Below are 16,139 nucleotides of genomic sequence, written 5' to 3' on the forward strand. Positions count from 1 at the left end.
GCAGCCCCAAGTGGGAAATGCTGGGGAAATCACACACACACACACACACACACACACACACACACACACGACACGTATTTCAGGGAAAAATAAAGGCGAAGGGGTTTTCTTCTTGACACTTAAATGAGGTCTCAGAGACAAAGGCTTTCCTGAAATCGGGGTGTGTGCATTTGTGATGTCTTACTTTCCCCGGAAAAGAACTGTTGTCAGAATCTGTGATTTTATTTCTTCCAACTATGAAGTATACCGAAGGAAACAAAGAGGGAGTGGCCAGAGGTGGGGGCCCGAGGGCCCAGGTTAGTGCCAGCTGGCTTCGGTCTGGGTTCCGGGCAGGGCGTGCAAAGCTGCTGCGTGAGCAAAACGCTACCATGAAGGCATTCCAAGTGGCTTCCAGGAAGCGGCCATATGTGCTGACACGCATGTGGACAGAGCAGTCTGGCTGGCCACCTCTCAATGCTGGTGTTTCCTAGAGCTTTCCATTGGCAAACGCTGCCTCCTGGAACTGAGGGACAAAGGTTTTGAAATAAGCCCTGGTGGGAAAGAGGGGGAGAAGAAAAAAATTGCGGTTAGCACAAACAACTTGGAAAAAAGTGCAACTCAGAGCTTTCAACCTAACTCAGAACAGTTGTTACTTATTGTTCATGCCTCTTGAATTGGATTTCCCTTTCCTGCTGATGCAAAACTCTCTGGATTTTTCCAAGGGAGGTGCAAGCAGTTCACTTCTGTACTATCGTGCACGGGTCTTTCAAGGGCCCGTATGCAGACTTTCCAGGCTGCCAGGTCCTGTTAGACACCAGTACGCGGGCTCCCTCTGCCTCTCCCAGGCCGAAGATGAGAGCCCGACCCCCGCGACAAGCCAGAGAGTGGCCCAGCCAGCCACCTTGTCGTTTCTGTGACCAGAAATATAAAGAGAGCTGTACTCTTCACTCGGTTGGATCTTTGACTTCATACAAAGAGGGTCTAATAAAAAGGGTTTCTTGTGTTTCATGGTCTCCATTTATTTCCAAACATATGTGCAGTCTGGTCTGCTGGAAAAAAATCCAGGCTGGGTATCAAGAGAAGTTTCCTTGGCTGCTTACGGAGAGGTAAAGGATCTGGGGCGGACCGTCTGGCCTTTCTGGCACCCAGATTTGAATCGGTAGAGATGGGCTCCACATTCTGCATGGGCCTGCTCTGCCAGGCATGGTATACGATGCCCGGGGCTGCCAGAGGACCTGGACAGGGCCCCTGCCAGCAGGAGATCCCAGTTTAGAGGAGCAGACCAACACATTGTAACGCCAATTGAGGCGGTAAGGGCATCTATGGGGGTACCGTGAGGCGCTGGGCTGAGGTAGGGGAAGCATTCCGTGTTCCAGGCAAGAAACACAGCAGGAGGAGGGACTGGTGGCAGGGGGCGGCCCACTGTGAGCCTGGAACTCGAAGCTCTGCAGGAAAACAGCAGGTGAGGTAGGAAGTGGAGGGGCAGGGTGGCACCCCTTGCCCCTGGTCACCCTGCTTGCCACTTACTTGCTTCTCCCCAGCACTGTTCTCACACGAGGCCAGAGTAGTCACACCCTACTTGTCTGAGTGGCTCACTTGGAACCGTGACATGAACCAGGAAGGGCCACCTAGAAGCCCGGTCACCACCAGTACCACCAAGGCCCCCAAAAAGGCTCCGCCGGTGCAGGAATGAGTAGCCCTGCACAACTCAACAGGCCCTGGGGTCCCCCAGTGCAGTCACACGAGACCTGACGGCCTGCCTGCTGCCCCAGCACCAAGTCAACCGCAACCTCTTTCACACCGGCCCTGGCCTCCGCGGGCTCCCCTCTCAGGGAGCCGTGCCCCAGGTGACACCCGGCATTCTAGGTCTACCTCCCTTCTCCTTGCCATGCCCCTGACGAACTCTCTCTGTGGAACCCTCCTGTCTCGCCCCCCACGCCCCTCACACATGGTGCTGTTCTCAGACTCACCCCCTTCGGCACAGAACGACCCTCACTTCTCCCAGGAACTTCCAGTCCCACATTCCAGCCACCTATGGGTGTCCCTGCAGTTTAAACCGGTGCCCCCCAAATGAAGGGCTCCTCCATAGCATGTGTCTGAACGTGCTTTGGCCCATTTGCATTTCTGTGCCCGAATCCTGTTTCTACCTCTCCCTAAAGCCCCGTGGTGAATTTATCCTGAAGGTTCGTCTTCTTCCTCCACAATGTCCCCTCTGTCCTTCATGACACGCCCTGGCTCCTGGTCTTGACCTTCAACAAAACTGCCGCTGAAGGCTGTTTCTCCCCTGGACACAGGCGGACTTGGGCTTTCTGTTGCAACCGAACACATTTTCTTGAAGTGTGGTTGTCTGTCACTCCCCCAACCAAGACCCTGCATGTTCCCCAGACGTGCAGCCTGGCACTCAGTGGTTTTCACTCTCTGGCTCCAACATGTCAAAGAAATCGTTTTTGCCCTTTCGTTACATTTTTAGGCTCACGCACCCCTCCCTTGAAAAGCTAAAAGAACGAAGAATCCTCTCCCAGAAAAACTGCACGGAAGTTCCCCGCCCTGCAACTGGGGGCATTGGGAGGATGTCACAGACCCCCCAAAGCGCAGGCATGGTCCAGGATGCAAGCCCCCTCCTCCAGTCAGGCCACCTGCTCTTCTTCTCATGTGTCATTTTCCACTTCATGCTCAGGCCAAGTGCGCTGGCTCCTATCAAGTCTTCCCTGGTGACCAAGAAGTTCTCTCTCTGCCTACAGACAGTCTCTGTGCTTCTCCCGGTGTCTGTCACATTCGCATATGTGGTACTTGCCAGCTCACGGACAGCACTCAGTGCCACCTCAGTGGCTGTCATTAACATATCCACTGATGGCTGCGGGTTTGTAAAATGTTAAGGCAGGTCCATGACATGCTACTAAGAAGAGAGACGTAGCCTCCGGGAGTGGACAAAAGTGGTATCTAGGTACAGAAGAAGAAAACGCAGTCCATTCTCAAACTTCAAATTATGCCAACAGTTAGTGAGAAAGAAGGATAAAGCTCCCTCTTCCATCCACATCCTGCTCGACGCGGTCCTGAGCCAGCCCAACGGTCACCCTCTCTGAGCTCAAAGCCCCTTTCCGCCAGCTGCACGGCTACACTAGTCCTTACGGCCCAGAGCCACTGCGATGAGGCCCGAAGAGCCACAGCCCCAGAGTGAGGATGGGTGGCCAAGGGAAGCTCTGGGCTGTGTTCGCCCGGTGAGCAGGGGTGATGAGCCCACCCTGACATGATGCTTGCATGGGACCATGTGGGCAGGGACCCTGCCGGCTGTCTGTCACCACCCACAAATGCAGGAAAGTCCTCCCTCCCCATTCCATCCACTGCTGTTAGCCCAGTGACACGCACGCGTTCACCGGAGAGGAGCCTGGTGGCCCATCCTTAAGGGTCAGCGACAGACAGGCCGCTGCCAACGTCCACTGCCTTTGCACTGCTGCTTGAAGTACCCCATGGCATGTGACCGACCCAGGCACCCCTGCGCAGGGCAGTGTCCCCGCCCCAGGGTACAAGCTGGCCCCACAGCAGGCCCCTGAGAAGGAGCTCGATGGGGCTGCCTGATACTGGGGCGCGCCCTGTGGGGCACGGCGCACTCCCCGCACCTCCGGCGCTGCAGGCCCAGGGTCACACGGCTCCTGAAGCAAATCTGATCCACTCAGTTTTTCCTTGGAAACTTCTGGGGTAGGGGCTGCCGTACTCCCAGCTCCTCAGACGGAAAGGTCTTGGCGAGAGGGAGCCTGCTCTAGAGAAGCTCTTTCCTCCTTCAGAAAGTTCTGAAGTTTCCTGTTCTGTCCTGGGCTTTCCCTGCCAGGGTGAGCCGCGTGACGCCAAGGGGAAGCAGTGTGGAGAAGGGCTGTCAAGAGCCATGAGGCTACCAGCTGTCGTCAGTGAGCGCTGCTCCGCTGCCTCCTCACGAAGTCACTTCAGGGAGACGGGGGAGGCGGAAGGGGGAAATGACAACCGGCTCCCACCCAGTTATAGATTTTGTTTTCATTTATTTCACTCTTTATCAGAGAAACTGGAGAACTGCCCAAGGCATACCTTGCCAAAGGCACTAGTTATCTGCCACCTTTTAAAAACTCTTTGACCCAAAGACAAAACGCATGGCAAGCTTTAAAGCGTGGTGGGCTGCGGGTGGCAAAGGGCCCGTCTCCTCACCTCCCGCTCACGGCCAAGAGGAGCTGTGGGGAGAGAGGCCCTGAGTCAGTTAAACTCATCATTCTATCCATTCACGCTGGAAGGGCATTTATTTTTAGACCAAATTCGAGCTAAATATGCCTCAGGACAAAGTAAGGTTCTGACCCTCTTCACTGGTGGTGGTCCCTTTGCTCTGGGTGTTATGAAATCACAGCTCAGGCCAATCCCAGAGTCTCAGGTGAGAAGAATAAAACCGGAAGAACTGACCCCAAGCTGAAGAAAAGCTGGGTAGGTTTCCCGTGATTTCAGAGCAGGAGTGGCCGGGCAGGGAGCGAGGCAGACAGACCCCTCCGGCCAGGAGTCAGGGAACGGGGTGCTCCGCAGGACATCTCTCCCCTCTCCAGGCATCAGGTTCCTCACATACCAAGCAGGGAGCTAAGTCTGGTGATCCCCAGGCCCTGTCGGCTGCGGGCGTGAAGGACGAGGCAGTGCGTGTGGTGTGCGCGCTCGAACCAGCCACACCTGAGTTCCTGGCCCAGCACTGCCCCTGCCTGTATTGCTTGGGCAAGAGACTCACCTCTTCAGCTTTAATTTCTTCAACTCTAAAAGGGGAAAAATAGCCTTACATTGCCTCGAAGGGTAATCCTCATCAGGATTAAATGAGATGGCCCAAGTCAGCCTTGGCCCAGTGCCTGGTTGAAAAGATGGTTGGTAGATGTCAACAGCTCCCATTGGGACCAAACTGGGTCTAAGGGCAGAGGATGTGAGTCTGTGGGAACAGCCAGAGCATGTATGGCTGCAGAAGAGCGAGTCCCTGTGTGGAAGAAGGGGGCCTTGGGTGCTGCCCTCCGTTCATCCCTTCTGACGTGGCTTCTTGGCTAACTTCAAACTTGCAGAGCACTGTGCATCTCCTGAAACCCAGTCCAGGGCTGCTGGCGGCACACCTGGGCTCTCTAAGGGTGAGCTGTGTGCTGAGAGGCACCTGCAGGCTCTGCTGTCCTTTGCCCAAGCCTGCTGGCTCTGCTCCTGTGCCAGGCTCTGGTCAGGGAGGGGGTGGCAGCTGGGAACTAGAGGGATGTTTAAGAATCCCGGGGCTCTGGATGCCCACGATGGGGGTATATCAAAGTGGGCTGGGGCCTGCAACAGATCTTCTGTTCAGGGCAGTAGGTATGGTAAGGGGGAGACGGTGGGTCAGGTGGAAAGAGTCCTGAAGCATGAACAGAAGACATGGGCCCTAGTCCAGGCCTTGGATTGGTGCATCCTCTGGAACTGGGACTCAGTTTCCTCACCCATAACAGAAAGATTTATACTTCATGGTCTCTTATAAGATATCCATGCGACGACCCTGAGCAAGCCACTTAACTACTCTGTTACATGAGAGCCCTAGCCAAGCCCAAGGCCAAGGCCTGGCACAGCACAGTCGCAAGAGGTGGCAGGGCGGCGAGGCGGGGTGGCCGCTGTGACTAGCCACCAAGCTCCTTCACCAAGACCAGGTTAGTGATGAATCCTGCAGGGCTCCAAGAAGAGGCTTCGGGATACCACAGGCAGCTCATGAGAGAGACGGAAGGCTGACTCCTGGGCTGTCCCTCTGTCCTCCCACCAAGGGAAGGTGCCATCCCAAGTTCTTATTAATCATCTGTGATTGTTCTGTGGAAGGGGCTCTGCAGACCCTGGAGTTATGACAGCGGCCATCAGGGAAATCCTCCGAACTTCAGGAGAAGGCAGTTAGGAACTTTGCCCCCAAAAGGCTCATCCACAGGGGTTTTCCCTCCTGTAACTGCAGTTCCGTATTTATTCAACGGATCTTTTTGAAAGAAGAAAACAGCATCTCAACATTGGAATTGGTACAGCTTTAAGAAAGTAAGAGCAAAAACTGAAAATAAAGCCCGCAGAGACTGGGGACTCAGGAGAAAGGGAAGGAACGACACGAAGCAGGTTAAATGTGGCCGGCGCTCCCAGCATGCCGAGTGTGGCAGGAAGCCCTGCTTTCCGTTTGCAGGCAAGAAAACAGAAGCTTCGTGAGTTCAGGAAAGGTACCTACCCAGTGGTACCCTGATCTCCGGCCACAGGAGTGTGTCTTCCCACCCCAGGGCCACACAGGAGGCCACACAGGAGACCCCGTGGCCTTGCTGCCTCTTCAGACTCTTACTCGGGACTTTTTTATTTCACAAAAGCCTAAACAATCATCTTCTTCCGAAGCAGAACGCAGTCGTCTCTTTCTGGAATTCAAAAATACTTTTCGCTGGGCAATCATGAGATGAGCTTTGTGCTGTTTGCCGGAGTCAGGCCAAGGCGGTGGTGGAGAGGGGGCGGGGCAGGAGAAGCGGTTCGGGGACACGACCCTCATTGTCAGTAAATCAAGGAAATATAAATCAAGTCAGAATTCATTTTTGCAAATAGAGGCAAGTTCCAAAACATCTAAGGCTCATTTCTTTTTCCACTTTTCTTCTGCAGCTGTGACTTCCACTGGCACATGTTTTTAATCAGTCCTATGAAAACCGATTGTGGTCTGAAAATCAAAGGCGTCCCGTAAATAGTGTGAGGCAAGACCTGCTAATCATTGCTCGGGGTCTTGCCTTGTCCTCGTTGTTCCCGGCGGCTGCTGTAAATACGGACCTCGTGTCATAGAGGTCATCCCTAAAATAGGATCTCTACAGAGAGACCTGGTCCTATTGCCCTTCACCCCAAAGGGCAAAGGCCCTTGTGAAGACCGCCCCATCCCACTCTGGGTGCCTTGGTGGGCAAATGACTGGCACAATGGGAGCTCATTTTGTGGCTGTGCCCCAGGCGACGTCAGCCTGGCTCTCTGGTGCGGGCTTCTGGAACAAACAAGTGGTTGTAACTGGTTCCCACAGTTGCCCGAAATGTGCCAACCTCTGAGCATGCCTGGTTCATTTTTAGGGGGGTCCTAACTTGCCAAACAAGGAAACCAACATGCCTGAGATGCGAAGGCTTGACGGGTGATGGGCACACTGCCTCACACGCTCCCAGGCTCCCGCAGCGCCCTCGCCCTCAGCTGGAACTGATTGTCCCTCTGCTGGATTCCGCGGCATGCTGGGCCTCCGACCTCAGGCCCAGCCGTGGTCTGCCTTGAGTCTGGAATGTTTAGATTGGTGTCTAGACGATGTCTTGTACAGCTCGGGCTCCTCGCCTGTGAGACGATCGACGGCTAGGACCGTCGTCCCAGTATGTGTTGAATTAAATCAAATGCTGTTTTAGGAGGACTTCACCAACCAACCAACCAGGAGCCATTTCTAGACATCAAAGTATTGGGATGAAATCTGGCTCCTGCTAAATCATAGGGTGTCTTTAAATGCTTACTAAAATGATCAAAATTACCTAGTGGTTCTCTCTCCTTCTGAGGCTCTCCAAGGAGGCCCTCTGGAGCCTGGCCAGTTCCTCTGGGCTATGCTAGCTTACAGCTGGCTTCTGCAACTGCAGGGGTGAGGCCTTGCTCCCAAGGGTTGCAGGTGTCCCTGCCTGCGGGGCATCCCGGGGGGCTGTGTACTGAGAAGGCGGGGGAGGGCAGGACAGGCCAGCTAGCCAAATGACAGGGAGGGACGGGAGTCCTTACGGGTTCCTGAGCCTCCCCCAACCCCAGGGCGCCCGTCCTCCACGGGCTCCACCTCTGTCACATCCCAGCCGCTGTCCCCCAGCCAGCTTACACTCCCTGATGGCAGCCCCGTGGTGGTACTCACCCATCCCTGCGTCCTTTGGGCCTCACAGCAAACGAATACCAACTTGGCGCAGGAAGGAAGGGAGGGAGGGAGGCAGGCCAGCCCCAAGGCTGACCAGAGGCCCTGGAGCTAGGGCCAGAGTCTCTCTAGCTGGGCGGGACTCTAGGGATAGAGTCCTCTCTAACTTGTACCTCTCAGCCTGACGCTGTCTCCATCCTGAACCTACCTGATGAGAGGCTGGGAAGAGAGGGTGCCCGTGTGGCCCCTGAGAGAGGCTGGGCCCCCATGCAGGGGGGTGGGCTGAGATGACGGGGTGTACCTGGCTAGAAGGAAGCCAGATAGTAGGTGTTGGGGGCTAAGGAGTGTGGTGCTGCCTGGGACCCCAGAGCAGAGCCACAGCCCTGGGGGCTCATCTTGTCTCCCAATCTGCACCTGCCCACCACGCCTCGGGTGCCAGGTGCCTCGACCGCGGGCACCAATCTTCTGCTTGCTCCGCCCCAGGCTACACGAACAGGAGCCGAGCCCTGGCTCTGGCCAACAGCCGTGTGGATGCTGGTGGTGGGGACCAAGATTCCTCCACTGGCCTGGCCAGGGCAAGGGCTTCTCCTGCGCTCACCTGCACTGGGGAGAAGCGGACCGCCTGTCTGATGGCTGTGAGTCACTGCCAAGGTCACAGATTACCCTCCCCTCTTAGTCAGCGAAGGGGGGAAAAACCAAAGGCTAGACCTCAAAGAGGAAGTGCTCAGGGTCCCAGCTGAGCTGGCCGGGCCGAGGGCAGGTCGTCCCCGAGTCACACTCCAGCAGGCACAGCCCAAGGCTCCTACTCAGCACTGCCAAGCATCAGCCTCCCCATCAGACGGCCAGACCCCCAAAGGACTAGGAAATGCTTAGCAAATCAACTCTTTAGGGCATAAAAGAGTGCTGTTCTCCCTAGAGAATCTCCCTGGGGCTATAAAGTGGTGTCTGCCTAAATCTGGGTTCTCTCACTTTGACTCTCGGCAGCTGGAGGCTGTAGTTCGTGTCTTCCCTGGCTGCCTGGGCCCCTGGCTGCTCCCTGGGTGCTTGCGTCCCGCCCCCTCCGACAGCTGGGTGTACACAGATAGATGCCCCTTGCACACACGGGGGAGAGGCTACAAGGATGGCCATGCGCCCTCTTCTTTCCAGTCTTATCCCCACACCTGGCCGCCGAAAGACCATTCCCAGACATCTGGCTCTCGGGGCCTTACAGAAGGAATAGCAGATTCCGAAAGACGAAATTATTCAATGGAAGAGGATGCCTGAGGCCTACCCTCTCCGCTGGGCTGCAGTGGCCTTCGCAGAAACCAGGTGGGCTCTGCTGGGCTAGGAGAGGAGCGAAGTTCTCCAGCAGGCTGGCAGGAGACAGAATCTGGCAGGCGGAGGGCCTTATGGGTCCTGTCGGTCCCACTGAGGCACCGCAGAGGACCGGGAAGAGCACAGGAAGAGGAGCTCACCTGCTTGGCGAGCCTCTTCCCCTCTGCACCAAGCCCGGGGCCCTGCCATGCTGTGCCCAGCTAGCTGTGGCCCCCGTGTCGGCTAGACAGACAAGGGCAGGAAGGAAGGACCGGAAGGAAAGGGAGGACATACATACAGTGAAGATAAGTGAGACCCACACACGGCATCAAACGCCCTGGTTCCAGTGATGGGTGTAACGGCTGGAGCGGGTTGTAAAACCCACTTCGTGGGTCCCGACGAGCATTAACATGAAACAAAACAAAATCAGGATGTGTCATTTGTGGCAGGGGGAAACAGTTTTCCAGGAAACTTTTATTTGAGTTATAAATACTGGATGAGGATATAAAATAAATGTGTTCCTGTGGATGGCAGGAACCCCGAAAGCTGTAAGTACACGGGAGGGGCTGCCTACTACCTCCTAGACATCGTGCTGTTTGCTTCCGTCTGTATTACTTTACGTTGACTCCTTCTCCTGGGCCTACTACCAGGGAGGCCTTATTACCTGTCCTTGCCAGTGAGAAATCTACGATTCAGAGACGCCAAGTAACTTTTCTAAGATCACACAGGGAATTGGTGGCAATGCTACTTATGAATCCAGAGCTGACTGACCCCAAAGTACACATTCTTTCCCCACCGCCATGGCTTCCGGTGGGGGGGGCAGGGGTCTGCCTCGGGGCAGCTGCAGGACGCTGAGTCACCAGGACGGTCGTCTACGGTGAGGGGGTGTGCTTGGGGACCAACCACTCCATGCTTTGATGCATGGATCCTCCCCTCCCAAACATCAGCTTAGCTAATATTTCAGTCCCCTCTGTGAAAACGAGAATTGCCCACAGCCCGGTTACGAATTTCGAGAGCTACTTACTGCCAGCTCCCTTCACACCCACCTCTGTTCTTGCACAGCCCCCTAAACGGCCCTCTCTCTTACAGGTTCATGTGTCCAGGGCTGTTGAGTGCTCTCTTCAGTCCCCCTCTGGGGACCTGCACTGGGTGGTTTTGGAGTCAAACTGTGACGGCAGTAACAAGGGACAAAGGGGTGAACTTGGCCTCCCTCTCACTTGTCCCTCTGGTTCCTGGAAGTACTCAGGCGCCCTGATGAAGCATGAGGCCTACTCTGAATGTCCACGAAAAGGTCATGTGACACGTGCCATCTACCAGCTGCACATGCCAGACATTGTGAATGTTCGCTAAATAAGGAGCCCCAGAAGAGCAGAGGGCAGAAAGTCCTTTAACAGGAAGGTCACCTGGCATCTTAGAACTCTCCAGGGCTGTTGAGAAGGACTATGTCTGTAAAGTGCTATAAAATGAGAGGTATTATTATCTTGAAATAATTGAGCTGTAGACTAGAGTGGAAAGGGCTGAAGTGTGATTCTGGCTCTGCCTCTAACTTGTTCTGTGCCTGGGGATTGGCCACCTCACCTCCCTGAACCCCAGATGCTTCCTCGGTCGAGAGAAGGGATGGCTTCTGAGTTCACGTCCAGGTCTAATACACTATTATCCATTATTATTACTATTATTATTGCTTTGGTCGCAATCCAACCACTTTAGCCAGAGACGGTGTCTTAAGTGGAAACAGTAATTAATAAATGAGCTCTCCCTGCGCTTTGCTCGAGGGGTTCTCTCAAAGCCTTAATAAGCATCATCGGAGACATCACATATATCTGCGGTTTCTAGATCGCTCTCCTTTGTCTCCAGATCTGACACAGGACCCCAAGACTGAGTGGCCAGCATACATCCCGGCTGTCTTCCGTCCATCCCTCAGCCTGGCAGACGACCGAACATTCATTCATGGCTAGCCCCTGCTCAGGTCTCGGCGCCGGGTCCTGCAGGGATCAAGGAATGAACCTGAGCGGGCCCTGGCCTTCGGAAACCCACAGACACTGGGCTCCTGGAGCAGCGAGCGGCATGCTAACTCTGGTCAGGAGCTGGGTGGCTTCACTCTCACAGTCATGTGCCAAGCCCTCCCGGACCTCTTTCTTACTGTGATTGTCCCGCATCAACCACAGCAAACTTTCTGCCCGGAGCTGGCTTTCTTTTCTGCTCAGAGCTAGACCAGGACATTATCCAGCAGGCCAGACGTCTAGCATCTTTAATGACAATAATAATAATTTGCATTTATACAAGGCCTTTCATCGGGGAATCTTCAAGTGTATCACAAACAGTAATTAATTCCCCTTCGCAACGCTGGGAGCCAGTTAAGTAGGCACTTGTTTGCTTTGCAGGGAAAGGGAATCTTTCTGGACCACGCAACAAGTTGGGGGCCTCCCCCGCTACCCTAACCGACCCAACCCTCAAGGCCTGGTATAAGCACTGGGACTTCGACAAGCTCGCGGCTACCCACCCCAGCCGTGGTATCTGTCCTGCCTCTGAGCTCGAGGGCCAACCGTGGAGACACTCATTTGGGACCAGCCAGAGACAGAATGGAGGAGATCTCAGGATCCTGTTAGGGCAGGACTTGCCCTAACAGTACCTCTGAGGGGAGATCCTCTAGCCCTGGCCTGACTACCTTCCACGAGGGAGAGCTCATTATTTCAAGGCACGTCTACTAGTTGTCATGTTTTGCCTTAGTCTAAACTGAAATCTGTCCCCTGGGACAGACCCCCGCCCATGGGTCCAACTTGTGTCTTCTGGAACAAAAACCCTATCTCAATGGCTTGGGGTTGCAGGTTGATGTCTCTTGTATACACATTGTCTGCTTCCGTGATGACCCTCGGGCGCAGCAAGGTGGCACACGTTCAGCCGAGGTTTTGGGGGGCTTGTGAATGGAATGGCTGGGGCAGCTGAGCCTCCACCATGCACTCAGGGCCCCGAGGCCAGGCTGCCTTCCTGAGCACTGTGGGCAGGAGCTCCCTGGTGTCACTGGCTCTGAAGCCCTGGGTCTGCCCAGCTTTGAACCCGGCTCTTTAGATCCCCCACCACCTCTGGTGTAGACACTGGAGGCCTCCATGTTCATCTTGGGGGACTGCACCTCAGCAACACAGAAATATTCCCACGTTCTGCCACGTGACAGACGAACAAGGAATGTACATCCTTTGTTCCTGGATCTAGTACGTCCAGGCGTAACTGTCAACGGCGGGGACTGGTTCTTGGAGACCAAGTCAGACGAAACCTTGTTTGTTCCTTTTTTAGCCCTTCTTTATCAGAATAAACTTAAGAGGAGGAGGCACCGCCGCTGAGCCGGGACAGACACAAGGAGAAGAGTTCTGCAATCCCCTGTCCTCTCTAGGAGGTTAGAGGCAAGAGAGGCCTCAGGATGCGGGCAAATGAAATCCTTTGCTACATTTATTTCCAGAAGCTAGCTCTTTGAGGGAAATCCACATCTCCCTTGAGAGACTTCTGGGTCCTTGTTGGTAGCTTTCTGCCTGAAAAGACCCCACCCTCCCTTTCCCAGAGTATAGGGTTTGGGCCTCACCACGGGAGGAGTTGTGAGCACGCAGCAAAGGCTGTTGTTTTCCTAAAACCTGCCCCCTTGTGAATACAACGTTTGGCTCGTGGTGATACAGCATCGTCCTGCTTTCCTTTCACATGATCCCCATTCTCTGGCCTAGAATCAGGAGGGATCATTTCTGGCTAGGATTTGGACTGAGTCACTGAGCTGGGGGATATTTGGGAGGAGAAAAATCCAAGGGTGTAGAGAGAGAAACTGCTAGGGTCGTTCTGTGGCAAAGGGGAGCCCCCGGCAACCATCCCTGCGTGTGGATCTGAGAGTTGGAGGGAACTGAATTCAAATATGGATCGGTCACTTGGTTCCTGCGTGTCACTCGGGAAGCTGCCTGGCCACCCCGAATCTCTGTGTATTTCCCGTAGGACTCAGCTTGTGCGGCTGTGATGAGGAACCTGTGCCAGGCACGTGGCAAGGACTCAGACCATGTTGGTTTCCTCTGCTCCCGCCCTCCACGCCCACCACACGGCAGCAGGAACACTCCAAGCAGCTCACTCCTGCCTCGCTTTAAGGCAACAGACACAGACGCAATCGCTCCTGTCTACGAGCCGGTCTGGAGTACCTGGGAGCCCTGCCTGGATGGGGCCGGCATCCCGGAGGCATTTAATATTTGCTGAGTGAGGAAAGGAACCAACTTGATACTTGGTATTTTATAGTTTATAATATGCTTTTAAAATAAGCCCGTTTTAAGCCAAGCAACAATCAAGTGTATGAAATAGAGACCGTTGCTCTACTCCCTCCCTAGGCACTTCAGGAAGAGACAGACGTGGGCAGAGCAGGGAACCCACCCGAGCTCAGTTGTGCTGTAAAGGCAGAGGGGGAACTGGGCCGAGGCTAGTGCCTCGTGGCAGCAGCTTGCCCGGGAAGGTGTTCTGTGTCTTCTGCAGCCACAGGCTTGGTGTGGGAAGGGCAGGACTCTGGGGCACTCCCGTTCCACTACAGGGTTCTCGGGACCTAGCCGTGGTGCAGTGCGAGGGCCCTGCTCAGTGCGGTTCCCCACCCCACATCTGCCCTTTGTATCTGCAGCTCAAAGCGCGCAGCATCATCGTGAACCTGGTGACCTGAAGGAGCTTTCCGTTTTAAAAATCAGAAACATTTGCTAAATGTAAGCTTTCTTTCTCTCAGACCCTGGGCCTCTGGTCCTGAGTTAACTGCAGGGATATTCCCCGGTGCCAGCTTCCCTGGGCTGCCATCCCCCATCCCCCCCGGGTGCCAATGCCCATGGCCCACCTTCTTCCTCCTGACGGCGTCTTTCTGGGGCACAGAGATAACTGCTCTTGGACACAAAACTCTGTTCCTTAGCACAGTGCTCTGCACATTTTAGGGGCTTAAAACAATGACAAACTACATTTCCTCTTGTTCCTGGTAGCCTTTGAGAACCAAGAAAGGGGACAGGAAGTAGATTTTAAGTCCTGGGCTACTGTGGGCTCCTGGCTTCTCCTTCTTCCCAATCATCTAGCCTCGGAACTGCTGAGAACCACGGCTGGATGCGGAATGAAAACGGTAGGTTAGGAATCTTTCAAAATTTGCCCACACAGCTGGCCTAAACACAATTCCCAACGGGAGCTGAGCGCTGGAAATCGGATCTGCCCACAAAGCCATCTCACCCGTGGAGAGTTCATAACCACCTCCTGGAAACCACTCTGACAACACACCCGACGGAGGAGGGCTGTCCCGGTGGGATGGCGTCACTGCACACCCCGGGGGACGTGGAGCCCGATGCCTCGTGAGTGAGGTCGGCTCCCGCCACCGTGAGCTCGTCTATTCTGGACCCCGTAACAGATTTCTTTGTGCTGCTCGCATCTGACCTCTGGGGTAGAACTCTGGAAAATCATGGGTGTTCCTAAAGCGGAGAGCCAGCTTCAGGTCAGAAGTGAGCAAAGAGGAGCCAGGACGTGGGTTCTCCACGATAGGCACCTAAAGAAGATCAAGGTCTATGCTGCCTGCTGGGAAGGGACCAAGTCTTCATGCTTCTGGCTGTGGGGCACCCCTCTTCCCGCTCTGAGACGCTGCAGCCACCCCTGCCAGGCAGCACCGCTGACGGGGACAGGTAAAAACGGGCATGCTAGGGGCCAGCCCAGGCTGCAGTGACTCAGAAACTGAGGCCAAGCAGTGTTAACCTGTTGCCAGCCAGCGAGGCCCCTGGGAAAAGACCCCACAGACTTCTAAGATGCGGATACATCCGGGAAGCAGCTTCTACTCTACACAAAGGCGTCTGGCCGAAGCAGCAAGTGGCGGCCCGGAGTTCCGTCCCCACTCTGCTGGCTAAGCTCTGTGTTCTCCCAGTGCTACATGCCCACAGAAACAGACAGGTTTCTTTTTTTCCTTTTTTTTTTTTTTCATACCCAAAGCTATTAGTTAAACTCTGCTCCGCACCAACCCAAAGAGGGCACCGTTTCTAGTGAGCACAGAAGTTCTTTATAGACCAGATCGGCCCTGAGAAGAGGACCATTCATTTCTGTACTTTGGTTTCTCTATTATATATGTACCTGGAGCACACACAGGGGTTGCCTGTCACTAGGACGCCAAGTTCATAAATTAGAATCTTGTTTGGATTGCTAACGGGGGAAGACGATGAAAGAGATGAGTCCTCTCCTAGTCTCTGAATTTTTTAAGGCCTTTTAAGGACCCATTTCTGTTTCTCTGACTGCAGCCACCAACCTACCTCAGCACTCTGGGCTGTTCCTGCCCCACCTTGTAGTTCAGACTCAGGGAAAAACACAGAACAGGGGCAGGATGGGTCCTCAGGGCAGCATTGGCTCCCTTTTACTGCTGTGGTGGTCAAGCCAACCACTCCGTGTTCTCTTCCACGGAGGTACAAATCGTGTTCCACCTTGAACCAAGCTACTGAATGCAGTCAGACCCGCACAGCTGGGGTGTCTTTTTTCCAGAACTGGTGAACACGATGGATGCCAGAGCCAGCAGACCAATAAACACAGTCATGTAGCAAAATAAACCATAAAAGAGCAGAGTAAGTCCCCACCCTCTGCAGATTCCACCAATCTCAAAGCATGCTTTGTGTCGCTACTACTGGGAAGAGAGAGTCAAGCTCCTCAGTAGTTACTCCAGGAACTCTCGCTATACAAAAACTGCCTATTGCAAGTTCAAAAGTCAGAGAAAGTTGGATCCCCAAACCCTAAAGATCACCTAGTCCCGGGATCAGCGAACTTTTTCTGGAAAAGGCCAGATGGTAATTAGTTTGTGTTTCGTGAGCCATATATCCTCTCGCTACAGTTTGACTCTGCCCTTGTGATAGCAGCCCCAGATGATATATAAATGAATAGGTGTGGCTGGGTTCCAATAAAACTTTATTTATAAAAACAGGCAGCTGCCTGTTGTTTGCCAATTCTTATTCTAGTTCAACCCCAGTATTTTCAGAGGAGGAGTGAAGTGACTCCTTCACAGTGACTTCCAAAAGG

The 16,139-nt window shown here is 54.3% G+C and overlaps 1 protein-coding gene across 4 annotated transcripts in view; it reads right to left on the reverse strand.

Moving 5' to 3' along the window:
- Positions 1 to 201: 201 nt before the first annotated feature.
- BABAM2 (BRISC and BRCA1 A complex member 2) overlaps positions 202 to 16,139 on the reverse strand; it is a 406,664-nt gene continuing 390,726 nt past the window's right edge. For all 4 annotated transcript variants that reach the window (XM_004777487.3, XM_045073852.1, XM_045073853.1 and 1 more), the window contains one exon: positions 202 to 530. In XM_004777487.3, coding sequence (XP_004777544.1) covers positions 467 to 530 — 64 coding nt within the window. In that variant the 3' untranslated portion in view covers positions 202 to 466. The remainder of the gene's footprint in view (positions 531 to 16,139) is intronic.

The sequence above is a fragment of the Mustela putorius genome, unplaced genomic scaffold (genome assembly GCF_011764305.1).
Source record: "Mustela putorius furo isolate JIRA1106 unplaced genomic scaffold, ASM1176430v1.1 tig00537293_pilon_pilon_pilon, whole genome shotgun sequence".
NCBI lineage: Eukaryota > Metazoa > Chordata > Mammalia > Carnivora > Mustelidae > Mustela > Mustela putorius.